We start from the raw sequence: 18,480 nt of genomic DNA on the forward strand, positions 1-18,480 counted from the left end.
AGCTCCAGCTGCTGCCATGATGGGTTCTCCTGCCCATTCCACACTCCCACTGGGCCATAGGATCCAAAGCGGTTGGCACAGTGCGTAGGCAGGCTTGGAGGTGAGTGTGCAGGATGAGGTGTGACAGCTGGCCCCCAAGCTCAGAACCAACCAACCATGCTCATAAGATCAATCCAGGTCTTGGGCTCCTCAGCCTCAGCTGAGCACAAAGGTGAGAGACTACAATTGGCACCATTGGGTTTCAGCAGACACTTGGTTCAGTGGGAACAAAGAAACAACAGGCGCTGCTCCTAATGGCTGCAGTTCTACTCCACGCTCTGCTGGCTGAACCCAGCACCATGGGGGGCCTCAGCCCTCCACTCTGGGGGACTCAGATAAACTGAAGAAAATTCAGGGGAGGTGAACAGGATGCCGAGGGGAGAGATGCTCAGCGAGGGACTGCTCAAGAGCCCGGGGCTATCTGGCCTAGGGAAGGGAGGACTTGGGGAAAATGTGGTATATAGGGCAGGCTCCACTATGTAGAGGGTTGGCATGCAGAAAGGGTGATGTATGTCCTGAGTGGCCCACAGAGAAAACCACAGCCAATGGTGGTGTCTTCAAGATGGCAGGATTTAGAATCCACACCAGGAAGATGTTCTGCCAGTCATGGAGGAAATGGGCTGCCTGGAAAGGCACTGGGTTCTTCGCCTTTGGCGAAGCAGAGGCCAGACTCACATGGGGCCTATGAAGGGAATTATAGCTCTGGATAGGGGCTGGCCTCTGGGAACCGGATTCCATCTAATGCTGGGATTCTAGCACTACAGCAGCCCAGAGGAGAATGCAGCTGACCTGGCTAAGCCCGACACACTGCTGGGCCTCACTGACCTGCAAAACAGTCATAGTTACTTCCAACTACCCACTGCAGGGAGGAGAGCCCTGCACAGGGCCTCAGAGCTCTCTCAAAAAGCCAAAAGATAATCACCATTACCCAGAATAAAGCCCCCTGGCAAACTAGAATGTCTGGTGTCTTTGGCTTTTGATTGAAATGTGGTCAGCTCATTATAGACACTCGGTGTAGACTGGGTATTATGCTGATCTAAAGATCTGACTTGCAAGTACAGGTGTCTGTGCTTAATAAAAATGGGGGGAAAGTTATGACTTAATAAATGGAGTTTGTCTGGAAGATAAAACTAGGGCCTGAGAAAATAGAAAGGCCAGGCTATGAAGTTTGAGGTAGCTGCTTTCAACCCAGAATGCCTGCCCTAAAACTGCTATGAAATAGCTTCCTGAATAGACCTTCAGGCCATACTGAACTGAACCTGGCAGGGCCCCCAGCTGGCTACCCTACACTTCACTTCCCTCTGGCAGTGGATAGGAGCCCCACATAGGCCATGTCCCCACAAGCTGCTGCTTTCCGCATGGCTGGTGTATAGGATGTACTTAAATAGTCGGTGAAAGAAGGAGTGGATGGACCTGTAGCTGAGAAATCACGGTGGAAAACATGGAACCCCAGAGTTTCATCCTTTTATTGAAGCTTACAATTTCACTGGACTTTTGGCCCCAAATGAAAAAAAATGCAAATTAAAAAAAGTATTGGCAGAGAGAGGTGCCCACTGTCCCCTGGAGACTGAAGCCGAGCAGGCAGGGCATGGCAGGCAAGTGAGGGGTCCCAGCCGCGGAGGCAGAGCCTGGCCAGAGGGGCCCAGGGAGCAGATTTGTCTGAGCAGAGCCAGCCCCAGGCAGTTAGAAGTTAACACACAAGGATTTACGGGTGTGGCGGAATCCAAGCCACTGGTCCCATGGGCAGATCTCTCTCATGCTTGGTCAGATTCCACTTTGGAGAAAATGGGCTCGTGTGACAGGATGGCCTGGTGAGGGAACACAGGTAGTAACGATAATGGGCCAATGAACACTCACCACTGGCATCAGGGTGGAGCTCAGCTGACTGGACACTAACTCCATTACAAGAACCTGCTCCTGGTGCCAGGCTGTGCCACTCAACTGCTCATGGCCATCAGGACATTCAACTTCCATCCTCTCCTCCATCAGGCCCCTATCTGTGTGGCCTTAGCCCCGGTCCTCACTATTTGGTGGCTATGATGCAGGACTCTCAACCCTCTTTTGGAACAGTGTTGCATCAAGCAAGGGAGAATGTTCTTCTAAAGGGACAGGAAAAGAAGAGATGTCCACATACTTCTCTCACTCTAAGAAGCCAGGAAAGGTCACTGGTGCACTCCACTCTCCACAGATGGGTTGGGTCATAGCATCCGAGAAGCTGTCATGGTGACGAAGTCCTCGAAGCTGAGCCGAATGTTGCCTTGTACAGCTGTGTCCTTCTCCCGGAAGGCCTCTGTCAGCACCTGCAGCTGAGTGCACACCTGGATGAAGCGGTCCAGCTGCATGGCAGGATTGGCAGAGCGTGGGCAGTAGCGGGAGACCAGAAGCTGGGTGAACTGGGGGCTCAGGTTGTAGCCCATTTGGGACAGAGCTGGAGAAGAGGGGCACACAGACCAGACACACAAAAACCTGCCATGAGCACCTCCATCAATCAGCAATACTGGATCACAGCAGTTCAAGGAACTTCGAGAGGACGGGTACAGAAGCATAAAGAGGGCAGAGAAATCCCAAGGGTCTAAGATATCAGGAACACAACAGGGGCCCTGTCTGGATGCTACCCTTAGGTGGAAGGCCCTCATCCCTCTTTCTCCCAGTCTCCATTATTGTCTCTTCAACTGAGGCTCATGGGATTCCAGAGATGACAACGGACTATCCACAATCATCTCTGACTCATTTGCATTCCAAAAGGAAGCCTGAGCTCCCAGGACCACCCTGCTTGGGGCAGACATCAGAGGCAGCACAGCAGAGGTATGAGGACCCACTCTGGAGTCAGCCCCTGGGCAAGTTGCTTAGCCTCACTATCCCTATCTTATCATCTCTAAAATGGGGATAATACTTAACTTGTAGGTTCTAGCAAGGATTAAAATGGGTGATCATGTAAAGCTACTTAGCACAGTGACTGGCACATAAAAAGCACTCAGTAAGTGCTATTTTAATAAAGTCACCGCCACTCCAAGGTCTCTTGGAGCATCCTGTCTCTTCACTGGGATGCTTGCTTCCTTCCTTCCTCTGTTCATAACTTACCAGGCCAGGCTAAAACCTCAACTCTCCATTTGTTATGCAGGCCCTTAGGCAGGTTACCCACACTAAACCTCAGTTTTCTCACCTGTAAAAGGGAGATAACAAGGGATTCTTAATTGAAGGGTGTGGAATTATAAATAGTACCTAGCACATGGGAAGAATGAATCACATAAGCCTATTAAAAATAGCAAGCATTCAGTAAATATCTGTTTTGCTGTGGTTACTATCACCCTTACTAATATCCATGGCAAAAGCTGGCAAGAGTAGGTCATTACTATAGGCCACCTCCCCTCCCTTCTGCTGGGGGCAGATGTGGTGCACTCACTCCTGCCCACAGACCTCCTTAGTCTGAATGAAATCCACAGCCTGGGCAAAGGACTAGACTCTCTGGGGAGCCCTTTCTCCCTCCTGGGTGGCAAAGCTCCCTCTTGGGTCCTCCCCCTCCACCTCTTACTAACCTGCCTGAGCCCAAACTGTGGCCTCCTGCCTTACAGAGTCAGTTTGGAACCAGACCTGGGGCTGTGGCCTCAGGTCATCTTCCCCAACTGCAACTTTTAGAGTGCTCGGGGTCCCAAAGTTGGGAGAGAAACTGCCCACTAGCTGGGGTGGCAACAGACCCATCTTTCTGAGCCCTGTTCAGGGCTCTTTCCATTCTACATGCTAGAAACTGGAGAGGAAGGAGTCACCTCAGCCACACACACTGGTCTCATAGCCCTTAAGGTGCCAGTTTTCCATCCTTAAGGCTCCCTGTGGCTGGGCCCATCTCACCCAGCACTCCAGGGTCCAGCCCTGATTCTGGACCCAGGTGTTTCCTTGCCCTGGATCTTGGCTCAGTGCCCCAACTGGGTCACAGAAGGGGTGAGGGACGCAGGCCTGCACTGAGAACAGCATTCTGTAGTGCAGGTGGGCATTCCGTAGCGAGAGGAAATCCCTTTGTGTATCTTAGGGTGTAAAGAGAAGAGTCTAGCTCTGTCCTGCCCATCGTGCCCCAGCCATGACCCGCACCTTGCTGCAGCTCTGTGTAGCTAATGGAGCCCGAGCGGTCCCGGTCATACTGCTGGAAGAGGTTCTTCCACTGCTGGATGAATTTCCACAGGGCTGAGAAGCCGTAGACATCGATGCGGCCTGACTTGGTCTTGTCAAACATGTCTGAAGGTGAGGAGGGAAAGGAGGGAAGGAAGGCTTCAAGACTGAAAGCCAAGGGTCCCCCTCAGGCCCCACTGAGGCAGCCCTTCTCCCAAGGCTGGAGTAGGCGACTTCACAGAACCAAGGCCTAGGGCCTAGATGCTTGCACCTGAGACACCCACATCAAGCGTTGCACCGTCCTCCTACTCTGGACACCTTTAGCCCCACCCCATCCAGAACTGCATTTTCTCTGCAGCCTTGGCACCTGACCCCTCCCTGCTGTTTCCTACCAGGGGAGGGAGTACCATTCTACGAAGAGGAAACTGAGTTAGCCTGTAACTAGGCAGGGTCTAGAACTTAAGAAAGATCTCAGGAAAAGAGCTCTCAGTCTAGGGGATCTCACCCTGAACCTAGCTTCCTCCCCGCAGTCCTCCCTGGTCAATGAATTTCTCTTCAGAATGTCTACCTACCCAACTACTATACACTATCAGGTGGCTCTGCCCCAGCTCGGGCCCAAGGGCAAGGCGGAGACTCACTTATCATCATGAGGCAGGTCTCATCATTGAATGAGGACCAATTGCAGTTGACCAGGGCCTGCTTTAGCTCCTTCATGGAGATATAGCCACTGTGATCTGAGTCCACCGACTGGAACCAGGAGTAGGCCTCAGGATCCACATTGGGAGGGGTGCCACCTGGAGGAAGGGGTGTGAAGGCCATCAACAGAAATGCCAGGAAGGGCCAGCCTCAGTAACTTCCTGGCTACAGGTTTTTCCTACACACAAAGCCTCACAAATTCACCTTCCCTGTCTTCCACCAAGCTGACATTCTTACTCTGATGGAAGAGGACTTTCAGTGAAGATTCATGAGTATTTGCAGTTGATTTCTATTCCATGAGTCCTCTGGAGTTCTTGTATAATGTTCCAGACACTACTCTTAATTGATTTTATGTTTTTAAGGAACAGGGACCCATACTCCTGTAGCATTTCAAGAATTCTCTGGAAAAGCTGAACTGCGAGATGGGGGGGAATGGGTGGTAGATAAAAGTGTAGAAGTGGCCGGGCACGGTGGCTCACGCCTGTAATCCCACCACTTTGGGAAGCCGAGGCAGGCATATCACCTGAGGTCGGGAGTTCGAGACCAGCCTGACCAACATGGAGAAACCCCGTCTCTACTAAAAATACAAAATTAGCCAGGCGTGGTGGCGCATGCCTGTAATCCCAGCTACTGGGGAGATGGAGGCAGGAGAATCTCTTGAACCCGGGAGGTGGAGGTTGTGGTAAGCCAAGATCACGCCATTGCACTCCAGCCTGAACAACAAGAGCGAAACTCCATCTCAAAAAAAAAAAAAAAGGTGTAGAAGCTGGTAAGTCTGTCTATCTTAGGACACTGAGTTAACTGGCCACAGTAAGGGTCCCTTCACACAAAGACAGCCATGGGCAGTTGTGGAAGACAGAAACCACTGCCTAGTACCAAAGTTCAGTAACGACAGACGGAAAAAGATCTGCTTGACTTAGGGATTAGTCTGACCTCCTTGGGAAAATCCAGGCAGGTTCTACCCATCATCCTAAAACATCGGTGTCATAGGGGAGCAAGGGCCACAGCCCTGGGGCAGGAGAGATTCTGTAACATGTTTGATCTGTGTAGTTTGTATAGAAGAGCTCAGGCTTTGGAATCAAAGCAGAGCTGGATTCAAACCCTAGTTCTGATCTTTACTAGCTTATGTGACGTTAGGCAAAATGTTTAATTTTCTGAATAATGACTTCCACGTTTCTAAAACGAACCCATTTCCCCAGAATCGTTGTGATGATTAAATGAGATAACAGTAAAATAAAATCCTCAGCAAAGAGCCTGGAATGTGTGTATTCTGAGATATTTTCACAGAAAAACGGATATTTAAACTGAGTTTCTCCCTATGGTAGGCTATATTATCCTCTCCTGGCTAATAATCTCTAGCCAGGAGACACAGTCTGCACACCCACAGACATTGTACTAATATGGTACAATGGTTGAAAAGGCCAGTTCAATAATCTATTATTAGATTATTTGCTAATCTCCCCTTCCCTATAAGAGCATTGTACATCCTCTCCCACTGCCTGGTGGCTTGCAGAGGGGCATCCATTCCCATCCTACTGATGTCAGTCTTGATCAGGGGGTGCTCTGGCCAAAAGAATGCGAGTGGGCAAGACATACAGTACTTCAGAGACACTTTTAGAGGCATTGTGCATTCCTGCTAGCTCTCCTGCTCTTTCTCTCTGCCACAAAGATAACATATCCCAAACAGGAGCTGCTCCTTCAGCATGGATCCCTGAATGAAAACACACACGGAACAGAAACTTAACAGCCAACTAACAGCTGCTGACATATAAGCAAAAGAAAGTAAGCATGAGCAAGTAATACAAATAAATGCTTGCAACAAAACTAGCTGACAGACTTCTCATTTTAAGGACACACACTGAAGCTGGAAGCAAGGTGCTAAGGTGCCAGAGACCAGGCTGCCTGCACACCCACAGGAAGGACAAGGGCTGGCCATGGATAACTCAGAACCACATCAAGAGGTACCCAGAGTCCAAGATCACTACTTACCCTGTCCATAAGGCCCAGGCTGCTGGGCACCATAGGAACTTGGAGGTGGCTGACCATAGGGGCCCCCTGGAGCTGCACCACCATATGGTCCTCCTGGAGTTCCAGAGGGGAACATGCCAGGATTGGGGTGTCCATAAGGCCCTCCACCAGCTGGTGGTCCATAAGGCCCTCCAGGGGCAGGACCCCCATAACCACCAGGGGGTAGCCCACTGCCATACTGCCCTCCACTATTGGGGGGTCCAGGGTAGTAGCTACCCGGAGGGGCTCCTGGTGCTTGTCCTGCAGCTCCTGGGCAGCCCTGTAGGAAGAGCAAGATTATCAGTCAGAATGATGAGGCCAGAAACTAGGCAGAGTATGGCACTTCACAGCCATAAAGCACTTCCACCACCATCCTTTCAACTGATCTATAGGCAGGGTTGGAATTACGATCTCACTGCTCAGGTGGGTAAACTGAGGCTTCCAGAGGAGCAACGAGTTACCCAAAGTCACACTGCCAATGACTTGCAGAATCAGGGTTGAAATCCTCCTTTCCTAAGTCTCCTTTTCTGCACACCAAAGGGTGGGATCCTGTCTGGTTTGTTACTTTATCCCCAGCTCCCACTGTAGAATGGATGCTCAGTAAATATTTCCTGTATGAATGAATAGGCAAATGAATCAAACAGAATTCTAAATGTCCATCCTGTGGTACTCCCATCTCTATTTGCAGAACTCATGGGGCAAATGTAGTCTCTAACACACACCCTTGACCCTCATCAGGGACAAATGACATAGCTATAGCATGGATTCATCCACAGCATGTCTTCCTTACCCTAATGTAAAAACATTTCCCTATCCTCACTCACAACTCTGTGAGGCAGGCAGGGGAGACCCTATTTCTAAGGCAATATGATACAGTGGTTTAAACGGCCAGTTCAACAGCCAGGCATGGTGGTTCACACCTGTGTAATCACAGCACTTTGGAAGTCTGAGGCAGGCAGACCGCTTGAGCCCAGAAGTTAGAGACCAGCCTGAGCAACATAGAAAAACTACATCTCTACTAAAAAAAATACAAAAATTAGCCAGGTGTGGTGGTGTACACCTCTAGTCCCAGTGACTCAGGAGGCTAAAGTGGGAGGCTCACCTGAGCCTGGGGAGATCGAGGCTACAGTGAGCCATGATCGCACCACTGTACTCCAGCCTGGGTGACAGAGTAAGACCCAGTCTCAAAACAAACAAACAAACAAAAAACAATCAGTTCAAGAGTTCAAGTTCAGGTTCTGCCACTTACTAACTGGACTGACTTATCCTCTCTAAGCCTCAATATCTTCTGCTGTAAAATGGGAATAATAAAGCTACCTCTCAGGTTAGTTTGTGAATGAAATGAGGCCAGTCATGACACAGGGCCTGGCACAGATTAAGCACTCAATAAACACTATTAATAATAGCCTCCTACAGAGGACAAGACTCAAGTCCAGGAAAGTCACACACAGGCTGTGTGGAGGGGCTGGGACCAGAACCTGGGTCTCTTGGCTCTATGTCCAGGGCATCTGTGCATTAGAACATACATGGGGGCATTCCCTCTTTCATCCATCTTCGCACACCAATAGCCAGGGATCCCTGAGGCTCGGAGTGTTCCGCTCCATCTCCCTAAATGGCTAGCACAGGATGCAGCAGAGCACAGCCCCAACACATCTGCAGACAAGCTGAACTCAAGGGCACAGACAGCAGCTAGGCCCAGCTCCGAGGATGGCACCATCTAGATATGTTCTAGATCAAGCTGTGAGTGCACCAGTGGCCAAGCTGCCGAGAGCCTGAGCTTTCTCTTTTTGTTGTGTTTGATAGCTTGAGATAATTACTCTTAAGGCTAAGGCCAAATTCATGAGGTTTTTTGTGGGGAGAGCAGGAAGCAGGCCCTGTCACCTCCCCAACTCAGCAATCCTTGGGAGCTTTTCCTCCCTAGAAGCTGTCAGAGCTACTATACTAGCAAGACTCCTTCACAGACAAGAATGGGTCAGACAGATCTCAATTTAAAACTCTGCTCCCATCAGCTGAGTTCATGACTGTGGGCCTGTGGCTTCATCTTTCTGAGCCTGCTTCCTCACAAATAGAACAATTCCTTCCTCATTGGACTGTTCTACAGAGTATAAGAAATAAATGCAGCAAAATTCTGTTTAATTTTTAGCTAAAGAATCCTTTGATAACCAACCTGGGCAACATAGTAAGATCCCACCTCTACAAAAAAATTTTTTAAATCAGCTGGGCATGGTGGTACACCAGTAGTCCCTGTTACTTGGGAGGCTAAAGCGGGAGGATCACTTGAGCCTGAGTTGGAGGCTGCAGTGAGCTGTGACTGTGCCACAACACTCCAACCTGAGTAACAGAGAGAGACCCTGTCTCCAAAAAAGAAAAAAGAAAAAAGAGAAAGAACGAATCCTTTGCTAAAATAAATAAAACTAATACAAGAAAGTTGCTCTGGCTGAAGTAAGGTGGGGGCTCCAGAGCCCTACCATATGGAACCCCCTTCCCTTGCTAGATTCTGAGGGGCTCTGAAGAACCCTCACAGTGACTGAAAAGACAGTCTGAAAACCACTCACATAAGAAAAATAGTTTTCACAACAGTGCCTGGCATAAAGCAAATGATCAATAAGTCATAGCTGCTATTGTTATATTAATTACTATTATCAGCAAAATCCTGGGCCAGGTGAACTGTGGGGGGTGGGGTATAAAGGAGAGTGAAGCAATCTGAAGGAGCTCACAGTTAACAGGACTTAATATGTAGACACTGTGTAATGTCTAACAAAACAGCATAAGGAAAATAGGTGTTTGAAATGGAGACATAAGTCATGTGCCACAGGGCTGCAAAGGAAGGAGGGCAAAATCAGGGAGTGCTTCCATGAGAGTGGCATTTGAGCTAGGGCTTAGAGAATGAACAAGATTCCCAAGGGGTTGGAGAGGTGTGATAAGAGAAATACCCAGAAGACAAGTCACTTAACCTAACCCCCTCATTTGACAGACGGGGAGGAGGGAGGGACTTGCCCAAGTCATGCTGTGAGCTGGAGGCAGAGACAAGGCTGGACCACTCCTCTGCACCCAAGGACTCCCCCTGCCTCCTGCTACAATGTTCCTTCCTTAAGCAATAGGGCTCAGGATTCTAGCATAGGATGGAAAGGGAGTGGGGACTTTACAGAATCTGGGCACACCCAAAGAACAGGCCAGACATGAAGCCAGAAGTAGCTGCCCCACTATAAGCCCTGTGAACAAAGCTATAAACTGCATCTGGCATCTAGGAAACCACCTATAAACCACCCAAGAAACACCCCCAGGCCAACAAAGCAGGTGCGCCAGGCAGGTCTCCTGCCCTTCCGGCTACTGTAGTCTGGCAGCAATTAAACCCTTTCCTTTCTGTCCTGCATTAAAGACCTCCTCTGTAGTTTACAAAGTACTTTCACAAACACAAACACTACTGGCAGAATTTTGCCAATGGCCTCCTAACAGAAAAAAGGAAGATGTTAGTTGGCCTCTTTTACAGATGAAGAAACTAAGCCACAGAGCTGTTAAAGGACTTCATTTGGCACACATTTTCAGAGTGACGATATTGTACTAGGCTCTGTGGTAGATGTGAGGACACAACTAAATGAAGTCCTGTCCTTAAGGAGCCCACAGAAAAATCTACTTATGTGCTATCAAGGAAGCTTAGATGGAGGACTTTGTGCTGTTTGAAGAATGAATAAATAAACAACGCATGAGGTGGATCAAGGAAAGCTTCCTGGAGGAAGTGGCAGTGATATTGGAATTGGTCCTTGAAGGATGCAGAGGCATTCTCCAAAAGGCAGGCAGGGAAGGACACTCCAGACAGAAGGGAGAAGAAAGACAAAGGCACAGACTTCAGAGTGAGCATAGTGCATTCAGGGAATGAGTTAAACTGCAGAGCCAAGAATGCCTTGTGAACCCAGAAAGGCAGGCCCTTTATACACTCCTTGACCAAGCACCTCTCCCACTGCATTTCAGTTAGCTGTGAGGTATCAGTGTCTAAGAGTAGTTTCTGTCTGTCTAGCATCTCCCCCATCCAACAGCAAGCTCCCAAGGGACAGACACTGGGCCTCACTCATCATGGTACCCCAGGGCCCAGCACAGTGCCTGGCACCTGCAAGTCTCCACAAATATTTGAACAAATGAACACCACTCTAAAGAGTCTGGTTGGGGCTTTATGCCGGAGAAAAGAGAGCACTATAGAAGGGTTTCCAATAGGAGAGGAACGTGATCAGAACCTTGTTTAGGGAAGTAGCCAGCAGCGGTGTAGAGGATGAGCCAGCGAGGGAGGCAGTAGCCCAGGTGTTGGGCAGGCAGGGCATGAACCAGACAGCACACTGGGGGATGAAGAGAACGGAATGGATTCTGAAGCTATTTCAGAGATAGACCAGACATGACTTGGTGACTAATTAGATTAGGAAAGAGATGGAGGAGTGAGGAAAGTGTTTAGAATGACTCGGGTTTTTCTAGCTTGCACAAGATGAAGGAGGTGGAGCCAACTGAGACAGAATCCAGGCTACACAGGAAGTTTGGGGAAGAAGATGAGGTGGTCCCTGCCTCACAGAGGGTCACCCAGTGTCACTGAGTTGTCAGCAAAGGTCTGAACCAGAAATGAAAAACAGCGTCCCTGACTCCATGTTCTTTTACACTACTCCATGCTCCCAGCCCTTTTCAGAGCTTTTCCAAGAGTTATTTCATACCGATAAACACAAGATTGTGAAGTGGGAGAAAAAAGACAGGAAGAGTTCAGTAACTGCAGCTTCTGAAGCAACACAGAAAAACTATCTCTAGGGCTCTGGCTGATTGCAAATAAGCTACACCTGACGCCCTGGGGGAGCGGGGGGCAATGAACATTTATTGAGGCTCTGCTAGGGGCTTCCAGTTCAATCAGCTCTCACTGATCCTCAGTCCTGTGAGGTAAACACTATCATCTCCATTTTGCAGATGAGAAAATTAAGGGGCAGAGAGTTTAATACCATACCTGAGATCATGTAGCTAGAATTGGTGAGTTGGGATTCCAGTCAGGGTCTGCATGACTCTACACTACCCCCTCCCGTTTGTTCACTCAATAAATGAGTGAGAGCCTAGCATGTGTCTGTGCGAGGGATTGTGCTAAATGTCTTTGTCAAATATAATGAATTTCTACCGCGGACAGAGGTAGAGGGGGAAGGCTGGATTAGGTGATCTCTCAGAGCCTTCAAGCCCAGAAATCAGGGAGTCTCAGGAAAATCTTATTCTTTTTCATCCCAGCACCTAGACCCAGTTCAAGAGCCACATTTTGTAAAACACCCCAAAGATTCTTCAGTCTAACCTCTCAGTTAATAAGGGAATCTCTGCAGCACCACGTGGAATCTCTACTTGCACTCGTGCAAGCAGTAGGGAGCTTACCTCCTCCCAAATAACCACCTCAGAAAGTCCGGGGTTTTTTTTCTTTTTTCTTTCCAGTTCTGAGGACTCACTCTTCTAACCTCAAGACCCCGTAAAGCTCAAAGGTATCAAAGGCTGTTCCAAGCTGAGCCCTGACAACGAATGGAGGAGGGAGCATTGCAAAGACAGGTCTGCACCCCAGAGCTATTCTTAAGTGCATGGGAGGAGGTGGGAAGCCCAAACTAAGGGGTTAAACAATCACTAGACAAAAGGAATGGTTCAAGCATTCACCAGCAGAACCACTTGAAATAGGAGAGAAGTATGCAACCAGTAAACAATGAGCCAAGAACCATCCCCAGACTTCAATTACCTCTGTGCTCACACTTTCAAATCTTTCCAGCTTCATCACTCCGGAGCTACAGACCAGCAGCCTCCTGGACCTTCCCTCCAAACCCATGCCTCCCTGTGTTCTCATCTCAGTGAATGGGGCCCCCTTCCGCCTAATCATGCAAACCTAAAGCCTTAGTGCCCTCCTGGGAACCTCCTCCTTCTTCCTCTCTGTCACCTTACTTAGGCACCAAGTTTTCTCAACTCTACCTCCTACGTGCTTCTCAAATCTCCTCTACCAGGTCACAGTTCTCTTTAGCCTAGATTACCTCAATAGCGTCAAAATCGGTATCCCTGCTTCCTGTTTCTCCTGCTTCAATCCATTCTCACAGCACCCCACGGTGAGCGCTCTGAAGTACAAATGGGACAAAACACTTCACTGGCTCCCTCCCTACTCTTAGGATGAAGCCACACTCCCCAAAAACGCACACAAGTCCCTTTGGGATCTGGCCCTTGCTTACCTTTCTAGTCTAATTTCCTACCCCTTTCCCCCACATCACTACAACTACACTGAACTTCTTAAAGTTCCTCCAAAATCCTAGGCTGTCTTACTTGCTTCCTGGGCTTTGTGCAGCTATTTCCTCCACTGGAATATCATTCCTTTCTTCACTCAGCTAAGTTCTACCAGTGATTCAGTTTTTGGCTTAAATATCACCTCTTTTTAAAAAGGCTTGATGTACCCCTAGACTGAGTTAGGTATCTCACTCTCCGGTGCTGTACCTTACGCTTACTCCCATTTAATACTTATCACATTGCCTCTTCAATCTGCATAACTGCATTACTCCTCCACTTGGGAGTATTCTACATGCCCAACACCATACCTGGCACTTTACATGGATTATCGTATTTAATCTTTAGAGTAATTCTGAGGTATATACTATTATGACTCCATTTTAAAGAAGGGAAAACTAGTCCAGGCATGGTGGCTCATCCCTGTAATCCCAGCACTTTGGGAGGCTGAGGCAGGTGGATCACCTGAGGTCAGGAGTTTGAGACCAACCTGGCCAACATGGCGAAACCCCATCTCTACTAAAAATACAAAAAAAATCAGCCAGGTGTGGTGGCAGGCACCTGTAATTCCAGCTACTTGGGAGGCTGAGGCAGGAGAACTGCTTGAACCCGGGAGGCAGAGGTTGCAGTGAGCCAAGATTGTGCCACTGCACTCCAGCCTGGGTGACAGAGCGAGACTCTGTCTCAAAAATAAATAAATAAATAAAAATGTTTTTTTAAAAAAAGGGAAAACTGAGTCTCAGATTTTTGCAACAAACTTCTGCAAAGGAGTGGCAAAGCAGGGATTTGACACCAACTCTCTCTGGCTTCAGAAACTAAGCTCTTAAGCACTGAAATCCACCAAGGTGGTTCCCCTGTAAGACCAAAGGGTGCCTGAATTTTACTACTCCAATACCCAGTCCCTGCTTGGGTACCCTGGACTGGAAGCAGTGGAAAATTACAGGAATTCTGACTCCTAACAATAGGCTGGAATCCTCCAAAGCTATGTAGTGGGTGGAGGGGAGGCAGCACTGACTGAGATGCTCTAAAACAACCGGTTTCCTTTCTTAGAACACCTGAGACCAGGAGGCGGACAAGGGTATGGTAGGAAAAAAAGCAACATTTCTTTTTCTATTCCAGACTCCTCTCTCTGTGCTCCTTTTCAGTATTTCACTCCAAGAATAGCCCAGGCAGCATAGCATCATGAGAGCAGTCACAGCAGCAAGAGCTGCCACCAGACACTGGCATGTACTAGGCACTAGCAACGTGCCAGGCTCCCTGCATTTCAACCTCATTTTAGCCCTTTTCACAGGTATTATTTCTCCCTTTATATAACAGGTGAGGAAGCTGAGGCTTAGAGCCCTTAGTTTGTCCAAGGGTATATAACTATTAACACAGCTAAAATTCTAGCACAGGTCTGTCTAACCTGTCACTGTTTTTAGGATGCACACAAATTGTCCCTAATGCTTATTAGTATGTAGATTCCTGGGTACAGAACAGGTCTGAAGCGGGACCCGAAAGCGTGCTTTCTTAAACAAACTCTCAGGTGATTCTGTGGCAGAAGACCAGCCACTGGGAAACAAGGCACTATGAATGTTTTCTCAGCCTGTGTTGCTCAGAAATACTAAAGTCACAAAAAGTGACCAGACATCTGAAAAGAAAGAGGGAAGGGGGAGTTTCTATGGTTAAATGTGTTTAAGAAATACTGCATATTATATTCCTTTCTGGAAGATTTACCATGTACATTAGCAAATTAAGAATTTTGAAATTGTTTGTGGTCAACAAACTTATTCAGCTATACTTAAAGAAGAGTATTTCCAAAACTTTAGTTAACTACAGAATCCTCCTATATTAACAATATCTATTAATACCTCACAAGACTCAGCAAACGGAACGGACTTTAGGAAACAACTGCTATGTTACACTTCCTCCTAACTCCAGCCTGCAGTGGCCTCTTTCCTACCTCTCTCGACGGATGCAATAAGAGAAGTCCTAAGCTCTGGTCATGGCCTCACCCTCACTTACTACATGTGACTTTTGGGAAGCCACTTAACCTCTTTGGGTTTGTTCCTTAGCAGTTAATTAGGGGTAATAATACCTGCTTGCCGATAGAGCCTTCGTGATTAGGATAATGGAGGTCCGAATACTGTGTAACCCGTACAAGACTGCACTCTTTGGAAGGGCTGTTACATCTTTTGGCATGTGACTATACTCAGCTGAGCACTGTGTAATATACCAGTTGACCTTGTTTTCCCAAATTTCCTGCACGGGTTTCATCTCCTAAATAACTGTGCGATCGCAGGCCTCTGTGGGCTTCATTTCCTCCTCTGTAAAATGAGGGGTCTATTTTGAGGACCCTCTGGGCACTGGCCTTTTAGTCTAGTAAAAATCAAAATGCTAAAGGGCAACACTTGTTACACCTCACTATGTACCAAACGCTTCGTAAGCATCACCTCCTGACTCTCCACAATAGCTTTATGAGGCAGATCCTATTATTCGGCCCTATTTTACAGGAGGATACTTGGACTCAGAAAGGCAAAACATCTTGCTCAAGGGCTCACAACTATTTAGGTAGGAGAGCTAAGGTATGAACCTACCTCTGACTCCAAAGTGCACTTCAACACCCTACTATCACCCAACAAACAATTCTGGCCACAGAATCACCTTGCTGTGGTATTCCTCACTGAATATACGCTGGGGAAGAGGAATCTGAAGGCAGCCCGGGTTCTGACCTCGGCCCTGCTGCCTAACTGCCTGGTGACTTCAGGTAAGTTCTGTGTCTTCTCGGGGTTCACTTTTCTACATGCGAAATGGCGGTGCTGAACTAAGTCAGTGGTCAAACCAGCTCACTTGTGGCGCCTGCTACGACCAAAGTTTCCTGATGACTCTGATGTAGTGTGGGGTGGGTCCGGAAGCCTGGATTTTTATCCGACGCCTCAAACTAGATCGACGGAACCAGAACTCTAAACGTCCGGTCATGGCTGATGCCCCCGCCCAAGGCCCCCGTGGGGGCCTTGGGGGGCTGTGGAGCCCAGGCCAGCGCCAGCCTGGACCTGTGGGGTCCAAGGTCCCCAAATCCTCGCGTGAGCGACGTCAAAGGGGACGCGACACAACCTCGCGAATGTGCGGTCCTTCATGACGTGAGCCGGGCGCGACCGACGGTCCCTTTTCGGTTCTCTACAGCGCGAGGCCTCGCTGAAGCGAACCCATCGTGGGAAGGGCGCGGAGAAAGCGGGGAAAAAGAGCAGGAGGGCGCCGGTCCTGCGCTTGGCACGGCCGCTACCTGGATTCGCGGGTCCCTCACACACTCACCTGCCGGTACGGATAGCTGGCCATGGCGATTCTGACGTCACACGCAGGCAAGGGGTGGGGCTTTCCGCTCTCAAACCCGCCCCTCGCCCGGTTTTGGGGCTGGGCCCGCATCTGACTGGACGTCCATGCCTGTCAATCTTGGGCGCAATCGGCCGACGGAAGTGACGATAGGGCGGTGGGCGGATGCCTACCCGAGAGACCAGGGGAGCTAAGTGACTGATGGAGCTTCCGGAAGTCTTGGCCGCTGTGCCGGCGCTAATGTTCCTCCCTTTTCTGAGCTGGAGTGGGCCCAAGCGGTGGTCAGGTTGGGATATTTAGTGAGAAGCCTGGGTGGGATGTCGCTGCGGTAGCCATGTTATAACCTGGCAAGTGGGACGCATGATAGTGACGTAGTTGCTGGCGTAGCTCCTGAGTTTCCGCAGAGGAGCCGCGGGAAAGGAGAGGAGGGGGGCGGGCGGTTCCCCTGACAAGGGGGAACCCACCGACTCTTCCCGGTAGGGAGAGGCAATGGCGGAATTGCTTTTCTAATGTCAAAACACTGGGTACCAGTTAGTAGCCTTGTAGTGGGATACAGATCTGTGGTCTTTGGAGAAAAAAATCCCAGACCGTTAGAGTTGAAGGAAAATTGAATTATCTAGTGCCTCTTTCTTCATAAATGGTGAAACTGAGGTCCAGAGAGGCAATTGACTTGCCCTAGCTCACAGTGGGTGGCCTAGAACCGGGGTCAATGGATGTCCAGTTCTCAGCAGGGAAGTCTAGGTTGTTCCCCATCGCAGGTCAAATCCTGGTGACTGAGTGATCTCAGCACCATGTACTTGCCACTCAGTGGTTCCGGTTGTACACTTATTTGTGTGCTTATTTGATTACTTTGTCAAGTTCTTCCAGGTGGGCTAGGGTTTTGTCCGGTTTTGCTTGTCATTATAACTCCAGTATCTAGTACAGCGACTGACACGATTATTACGAAGTGTTATCCAGCCTAGCCCATCTATCTAACCAAGTGCACTTTCCAAAATCACAGTGCTGATCATGCCACTTACCCATTGCACAGCCTACAACGGATGCTGTTCATCCACGCCTACAAAATAAGGCCCAGTCTCTTCATTCTGGCACTCCAGGCCCCTTCAGAATCTGGCCCAACCTCACCTTTCCAATCTTACCGCCCCTTCTGCTACTCTGTATTTCTGTGCTCAGTTCCACCATTCAGCACTTCTGCTTTGGAGGGAGGATCTTTGTTTTATCACTTTCTAACTGTATCACCTTTGGCAAGTTTTTTTTTTTTTTTTTTTTTTTTCAAATTTCCAACTTTTATTTTAAGATCAGGGGTATATATGCAGGATGTGGTTTGTTACATAGGTAAATGTGTGCCGTGGTGGTTTGTCGCACAGATCATCCCATCACGTAGGTATTAAGCCCAGCATCCATTAGCTATTCTTCGTGATGCTCTCCCTCCTCCCACCTCCCCCTACCCTCCGACAGACTCCCGTGTGTATATGTGCTCTCTTCATTCAGCTCCCACTTATAAGTGAGAACATGCAGTGTTTGGTTTTCTGTTTCTGTGTTAGTTTGCTGAGGATAATGGCTTCCAATTCCATCCATGTCCCTGCAAAGGACATGATCTTATTCCTTTTTGTGGCTGCATAGTATTCCTTGGTGTATATTTACCACATTTTATTTAGGCAAGTTATTTAACCTCTCTAAATTTCAGCTTTCTTAGCTGACAGGAACACATGTGTAAATTTGAAAATGAGCTTATTGTACCTGCTCATGCCCTAGACTTAGGTTCAAACCACTCCTTTCACCTGGACCAGCAGCCCTCCCATCTCCTGTCCTGCAAGTCTTAGTTCCAATTCCATTCTCCACCTAACCCTCCCACATTCCCCTTAGCTCCAGAGTTAGCCACTCTCTCTTGCCACTCCCCCTTTGCACTTGGTACTGTCACTGTGCCATATTCCAGCCTACCTTGTATAAGGGTTTTCTTTTGATGTTTTCCCCAAAACCCAGTCCTCTCCATCTCAGAAAATCCACCCAGTCTCTCAGGCCAAAAACCTAAGATCATTCCTGTGTGTCCTTTTTTTCTCCATACAATCCCCC

The 18,480-nt window shown here is 48.7% G+C and overlaps 1 protein-coding gene across 4 annotated transcripts; it reads right to left on the bottom strand.

Moving 5' to 3' along the window:
• Nucleotides 1-1,488: 1,488 nt before the first annotated feature.
• On the bottom strand, nucleotides 1,489-16,784 carry PEF1 (penta-EF-hand domain containing 1). 4 transcript variants are annotated; one of them, XM_025389421.1, is made up of 6 exons: nucleotides 16,390-16,407; nucleotides 7,081-7,123; nucleotides 6,826-6,918; nucleotides 4,779-4,934; nucleotides 4,123-4,266; nucleotides 1,489-2,467 (listed from the first exon to the last, which is right to left on the bottom strand). In XM_025389421.1, exons 4-6 carry the CDS (start codon nucleotides 4,852-4,854, stop codon nucleotides 2,238-2,240), a joined length of 450 nt encoding a protein of 149 aa, XP_025245206.1. In that variant the 5' UTR covers nucleotides 4,855-4,934; nucleotides 6,826-6,918; nucleotides 7,081-7,123; nucleotides 16,390-16,407; the 3' UTR covers nucleotides 1,489-2,237. The 4 variants fall into 4 exon arrangements, with proteins under 4 accessions (XP_025245206.1, XP_025245198.1, XP_025245196.1 ...); XM_025389413.1 differs by having other exon boundaries at nucleotides 1,489-2,375; nucleotides 6,826-7,123; nucleotides 16,390-16,784; XM_025389411.1 differs by having other exon boundaries at nucleotides 6,826-7,123; nucleotides 16,390-16,784.
• Between the last annotated feature and the right edge of the window lie 1,696 nt (nucleotides 16,785-18,480).

Source organism: Theropithecus gelada, chromosome 1 (assembly GCF_003255815.1).
Source record: "Theropithecus gelada isolate Dixy chromosome 1, Tgel_1.0, whole genome shotgun sequence".
NCBI classification, from domain to species: Eukaryota; Metazoa; Chordata; class Mammalia; order Primates; family Cercopithecidae; genus Theropithecus; species Theropithecus gelada.